The sequence below is a fragment of the Hydractinia symbiolongicarpus genome, chromosome 10 (assembly GCF_029227915.1).
Source record: "Hydractinia symbiolongicarpus strain clone_291-10 chromosome 10, HSymV2.1, whole genome shotgun sequence".
NCBI classification, from domain to species: Eukaryota; Metazoa; Cnidaria; class Hydrozoa; order Anthoathecata; family Hydractiniidae; genus Hydractinia; species Hydractinia symbiolongicarpus.
In genome coordinates this window covers 26,211,062-26,217,809 of record NC_079884.1, presented here as the reverse complement: position 1 = coordinate 26,217,809, position 6,748 = coordinate 26,211,062, and the positions used below count along the sequence as shown (strand labels likewise).

Sequence of the window (6,748 nt, the reverse complement as noted above, 5' to 3'; positions counted from 1 at the left end):
TCTGAAGAACTTGTGCAGTGTGGGGTGTTAGGTTTTTATATACAACCATTAATAATCAAGACCTGGGTAGGGCTCAGTTCCTTTACAGGCAAGTGAGACTAGTGTCCCGGGCAACCTTTAAGATCAGGTCTATAGGTAGAAACCACCCCCCACTGTCCCAGGTTCTACCTGATATTTTCAATGACTAAGGTAAACCTAATATATACTAACCACAATGCTAAAGAACTGTATTTCTGTCACCACAATTAACATGAGCAAAACTTGCAGTTTAGCTCCATTATTATTTATTTACCGTATTCCATAAAAGGTAATGGTTCCGCTGTTTTGAAAAAGTGTTACACGTTCATATTTATTTTACGTGGAGATCCACACATTTAATATTGAAAAAAGACAGGATAAATTTTCAAATAAATGGTCAATGGCTGCCAAACATTCCCTATGTGTTAAATTCAACTGTTTTCCCTATGTTATAACAGAGAAATTGTAACTTTGTGGCGGAAAAAATGTCAGATTTTTTTATGTTTATTTGTAGAAATTAGAAAGAAGCAATGTGTATAATAAATTATAACTCTTTCATGAATCTATTGTATATCTTCTCATTTATAATAAAGAATTTATTCAACTATGCAAGCAAATTCAAAATGAAAGACCAGCAGTAATTGATTTGTGTATGTTGTGCAAACTGACTCCTAACACAGTCAGAATGATGACCAAACAGAAAAAAAGATTATTACAGGTGTTTTACAGTGTTTAATGTACTATATTTGTCATTAAGGTATGAGTAAGGGAAAAGTGCGATGTTTTAAAATAGCTTCTAATAAAATTACGTGAAAATGGTAATATTGTTGTTTAATATTTTTTGAAAGTTTATAAAATTGCCTAAAAGATGATATGAAAATTATTGGGAACGAAATAAAATTGAAGTTGTTAAAAGACACTAAAAAAATTACCCCTCCTTTACTAATGCATCTCCATTTACAAAACTTTTAGTTTTTCATGATTGATGTTCACTGTTTTGTAATCACATCACATTGATCTATAAAAACCATCTAAAAATTATAGTGTAAATATTTTCCGTTTTGAAGATATTTTCCATTAACTTTTTTTATCGAATTACAAACCATAATTCGCTAAAAATATGTCATAACTCGAGATCTGTTCACACTTACAAATTAAATTTAAAATCGTTTTTAGATATAACATGTCTTTGAAAGCTGCTCACCCTCCACCTTGTAGCTTTTATGGTTTTGTAAATGAAGATTAAAAGGCTAGCAGTACTAACACAAAAAATGAACATTGCGAAAAAGAGCTTTAAAGATTTTTAAAAATATCATCACTTTTGTGTAGTTAAATGGTCGCTACTGGTGTTTTTCACAACTTCTGTACAACGCGCGTCTCTGCTCATATTCGCACTTAAAACATATTCACAAGAAGAGAGATGGGCAAAGTAAAAATAAACAAAAAAGGAAAAAATGTTACAAAATTTGATGGAATAGAGATTTAAAAAAAAATGATATGATAACATAAATGTCTGAGTCGTATTCGCTATCGCTGAATAAAACATCCATTATTTTCTTTCGACTTACACTTTTGTTCAATTTGCGTATTATTTTTTATTTTATATCTTCGCTTGGCCGTACACTTTTGTTCAATTTGCGTATTATTTTTTATTTTAAATCTTTGCTTTGCTGGAGACTTAAAACACTTTCTTCTAATTTTTTTTTCTTTTTATAGCAGCAGAAGCTTTATGATGATAAGTAGACATTTTTTAATATTTTATATAGCTTGATGTTGTTAGTGTTGCTCGCTTGTAAAAAAAACTTTTCCAAAAAAGCATTAATGAAAGTCAAAGTGAAAAAAGTGATTTTTAATTGATTGAATAAAAACAAACAAAAAACAAAAAACAAAAAAAAACAAGAAATTCAATGGTATCGTTTTTTACAACGTTGGTTGTGATTACGTTAATGAGGATTGTGTTTTTGGAAAAAAGCGCATTTTTATCCTTTTTTATAAAAAAATAATTTCACCATTAAAAAATTAATTTTTTATTTTTATAAAAGAAATTAAAAAAAAATGCAAAAAAAAAACTATTTTTTTCCCTTACTCACACCTTAAAGATTTTTTGTGTCACCTTGTAACATCATCTGACTGAATTATCTCAAATCTGAATTACATGGAAAGGATTTGCTAATTATAAGTTTTCCAATCAAAAGCACTTGAAGACATAAAAACGTTTTGTATTGCAATAAAATAGGTATATACTCTGTAACAAGCTGTCTTGGTTAAATATTTTTTTGTGACTACTTTTCACTAAATTAAACTTATGTTGTTTTCCACAGAAACAGTATCACAGGGATTTTTTAATCCAATAAAAAATATGGAGATCTCTATTTTCAAAATGTTGCTATAATATGGAAATAAGTTACTATAAGGTTTGTTGATGTGAAATATAGTTCCAATTATTAGGTTTTACTAAAATGGATGTTCTTCTGTTGCGTGAAAAAGATGGAGAAAACGATAAATACCACACCTTGTTCAAAGAAAATGGTTACAATGCAACATCTATCCCTGTGCTTGATTTTATGTTCTGTAATTTGGAAATACTTACTGACATAATTAGTAATATTAGCGATTATTCTGGTGTTATTTTTACAAGTAAACGAGCCATCACTGCATTTTCAAATTGTTGCAGCTCATCTGACATACAATATATATCAAAGCTTTCTGATTTCAATATTTATGTTGTTGGTCATTCTTCTGCTGCAAGTTTGACAAAATTGGGATTAAAATGCATTGGTGAGAACACTGGTAATGCAGAGGAACTGTCAGAGTTGATCATATCAAAGGAACAAGAAGTGCACAAACCATTTTTATTTCCTTGTGGAAATTTAGCAAAAGAAACTATACCAACAAAACTTGCTGAGAAAAAGATATCAGTTAAAAGTGTGTCATGTTATAAAACAGTTCCCAACAAGCAGTTTATTTCGAAATTTAAATTGTTTTTGGACAAGTCGATACCAGATTATATTGCATATTTTAGTCCTTCAGGTATAGACTTTTATTTTTCACAGATAAAGGAACTTCTAGGTGACATTACTGTTGTCAAATTTTTATGTATTGGAAGGACTACAGAAAAAGCTTTAAAAAACTTTGACGCAGATGTTTATGGTGTTGCAAAAAAACCTACTGCTCAAGGATTATTGGATGCTATAAAAGAAGGGAGCTGAATTGTAACTATGTTGTTAATTTCATAGCAAATGTGCGTAATTCCTTTATTTAATAAAATGTTTTGTGTTTTTTTTGTATATAATTATAGTTTGCCAATTTGAATTTGAAGATCAAAGTATAGTAATCGCATAACTGAATTAACTTTAGCTGCCAGTACTGGAATATTTCAGTGTGGAATATATTTTTCTGTTTTTAAATTGTTGTCTTTTTCTTTAACATGACTTCCATCTGAAGATTGAAATTGGTGGTATACCAGGCTACTATGGTAAAAAGGTGATTTGATATGATCCTAATACTCTTTGCTGATGTAGGTTTCACATATAATCGCAGGCTGTCCTGGGTAAAATTAAACTGGCCCAGTTGAAGTGAAAAATTAACAAAATGGTAGAAATAAAATGTATTTTATTTTTTAACGTAGCCTAGAATAAACTCGCTTGTTCATGACATGATAATATTTTTATATTATTCAATGTAATTTGTTCTTTGCTGTGTTTTTAAAATGTAAGTCAAATTTAACATTTTTTAACATTATTTTCATATATAACAAATGGTGGAAGTCACTTGCAAATCTCATTTTTTTAAATTTTTTCAGTAAATTCTAAAATATTAGGGAAGTTATATCAGTCATGTGTCGAAATTATGCACAGTAATTTCTATTGATGAAATAAAGTTATATATCAATATGTATTTTTATAAGCAAATCTGCTTTGACCTAGTACTTTTTTACTCAAAAATTAAATTATAAATTGATAAAGTTAATTAACACGGTTATATACCTAGGAGAAATTCATGCAATTTTGAGGATTACCAGAGACTTCCTAAGGAAAACCTGTAGTCGCACCCGAATTCTCAATTTGACGTCAATTCTTATATAATGTCCGGAGCAAATTGTTATTCAGTTTTAAATAAGAATTAAAAAAAAAGATTTTCAAAGAGTGAGTATAAGCCATTACAAAAAACACTTGTCAAAACCAACGTTTGTTATTCCAAAAAAATTATTTAGCAATCTTGTATAATTAAACAGCAATATAGAAAAAACATTGTGTTGGAGAAATTTACAAGGGTATTGTGTAAAGCTTGATGTGCTGTATTTTTGATTAAGACAAAATAAAGGTTAGGTAGCTGACACCCTGCTGTTGTGGTTTGTGGTGCAGCTCTCGTGATTTGAGCTAATTTGGTCTCAACTGATCCCTAATTGCCACAAGGCTAGAGATGATTTCAGTTATTTTCACTTGTTTTCACTTGGCCTCAAACTTTTGGGTGCAATGCAATAGCTTCACTAAAATTAAAAATGCTAATGCTTGATGGAGTTTTTGTTTCATTACAATTTTTTGAACCAGTTTACAACTTATTCTATAAATGGAGACACTAAATGTAAATATTCCATCACACATAGAATTGATTTTTCATTGAGTTGTAATTTTTCATTGAGTTGTAATTTATCATTGATTGTCTTTAATATCTAGTCAAACATATAAAAATATTTTACAAATTTACAAAAAACACAAATTTGCATATGGAAATTGATGAACAGGAATTTAAACCAAGAGGTGAGATATTTTTGTTAGTGTTACTTATGGTACTGAATATTTGTAGAATCTGAGTCTTACAGGGGTCCCAGCTGGCATAAAACCATAAAAATCATAAAATTACCAATTTTTTCTCAGAAATCATAAAATCACCATAAAATTGATTTGTTGGCATAAAAAATCATAATTTTTGTACATGTGTTCTCCAAAATTTTGTTTATGCATTTTTAATTTTGTTTGCTCTTTACTCAGCATTTATTATTCTTATGACATTTTCCAGAGTTTTGTGTAGCAATTGTTTAAGTCGAGAAGAGAGTAGAACAACTTTTTTTAAGGTTAGTAATTACAATAGTGATTAATTAAACACCGTGATATCCTAGGCTCAGTTTTGTTAAAAATGATAAATTTTCAGCTTATTGTAAAATTTGTGTTAAAGCATTCAAAATTGACAACAGTGGGTTATCTCAAGTAAAATCACATGCAAAGTGTCATGCATCTGGATCAAAAAATGATCTTATCAATCAGAGGACATTTACAACTAATTCCGAAGATGGCAAGTTAAATCTCAGTCAAGGCAGTTTATTCCTAAGCCAAGAAAATTTAGTAACAAAGGCAGATATTATACAAGCTGTGTAGATAGTTGATAAAAACCAAAAAACAAATTTTAGAGGCAAACCCTTAGACTTAATTGATTTAACCCATTGTTTAGAAATGAACCTTGGTACATAGTAACAGTATAGACTGTCAAAGCAAATTCAAAGCATTTTTTTTTTGTGTTGACCCAGTTTTCCAAGCGTTATCCAGTTTTTATAGATATGTCAAATCTATGAGAAATTAGTAAGGATCATTGAACCACATGTTTATCAAAATTAGGCAATAGCATAAAATTAGCTCAATTTTCATAAAAATGGCATAACATTAGAAGTGGAGGGCATAAAATAGCATAAAAATAGGGTGTAAATTGGCATAAAATCATAAATAAAATGTGTGTTTTTGCCCTGGGACCCCTGGTCTTATTCAAATGACAGTTATCCGTCTCCTTTCTTCTCCAGTAAACAATTGTAAAAAATTATTTCACTGATAAATCAAAACAATGATGTAAAGCTGTATAAATGATTAATAGATCAAGATAAACAAAAGATTTCTCCTTGGAAGTATATAAAAAAATTAAAAGTCATGAATCGTTTAAATATTGTTACTGTTACTTACTGTTGGAGTAACGTATGTTTCGCTTCAAATGCTATCCTTGTAGAAAAGCAGACTTAATATTAATAGAAAACATTTTTAATCTTGTTGTAATACTAAGAAGATGGGAGAATCCGATTCAATTGAACCTTCTTCTTGAAAACCTCTTACTATAAATCTTGTACACTAAAATAAAAAGTTTGACAATGCAATTTGTGACTTCAAATAAACTTGTTTTTTTGTTCAAATTATATGAGTTTTGATTATTTGCATTTTAGGTTTATGTGGCTTGAATAATATTGGAAACACTTGTTACATGAACTCAGCATTACAGTCTTTGTCTAATTGGTATGCTTTCAATTTCTTTTGTATATATACAATTTGTTTATTTTCGCTCAATTCTAAAGTTATACAAGCACACTTTTGTAAATATTGGTTAAAAATTTATTTTTTTAGTCCACAGTTAACACATTTTTTCTTGAAATTTGATGAATTTGAAACCCTACCAACTAATGAAAAATTGACAGTGGCTAAATGTTACAAAGATTTAATATCTCAGCTATGGAACAAAAAAAGGTATGGACTAAAAATTAGTATTAGTTTCACAGCACAGAGTACTATTGGTGCTACTATACTTTTTCACGGACCTATTGTACTGCTACATTTCTAAATTATAGACCGAAACAACTTACACCGTCTCTTTTGTTAAGAGCAATACGTATTCAGAATTCTACTTTTCGAGGATATGCACAACAGGTATAAAATTTAATATAAATTGTGGATATGTTTTCATGGCATATTTTGTT

General features: G+C 29.1%; 2 protein-coding genes across 3 annotated transcripts in view; both read left to right on the top strand.

The window, feature by feature from the left end:
• On the top strand, positions 1-4,391 carry LOC130662594 (uroporphyrinogen-III synthase-like). Its single transcript, XM_057461487.1, has 2 exons — positions 1-736; positions 2,467-4,391. Exon 2 carries the CDS (start codon positions 2,478-2,480, stop codon positions 3,225-3,227), a length of 750 nt encoding a protein of 249 aa, XP_057317470.1. The 5' UTR covers positions 1-736; positions 2,467-2,477; the 3' UTR covers positions 3,228-4,391.
• Positions 4,392-4,673: 282 nt separating this feature from the next.
• The window catches only part of LOC130662592 (ubiquitin carboxyl-terminal hydrolase 20-like), a 13,497-nt gene continuing 11,422 nt past the window's right edge, over positions 4,674-6,748 (top strand). For both annotated transcript variants that reach the window (XR_008989052.1, XM_057461484.1), the window contains exons 1-4: positions 4,674-4,778; positions 6,221-6,290; positions 6,399-6,518; positions 6,620-6,698. Coding sequence is in view for 1 of the 2 variants with exons in the window: in XM_057461484.1 (XP_057317467.1) it covers positions 4,745-4,778; positions 6,221-6,290; positions 6,399-6,518; positions 6,620-6,698 (303 nt within the window). In the remaining variant the exon portion in view is untranslated. The remainder of the gene's footprint in view (positions 4,779-6,220; positions 6,291-6,398; positions 6,519-6,619; positions 6,699-6,748) is intronic.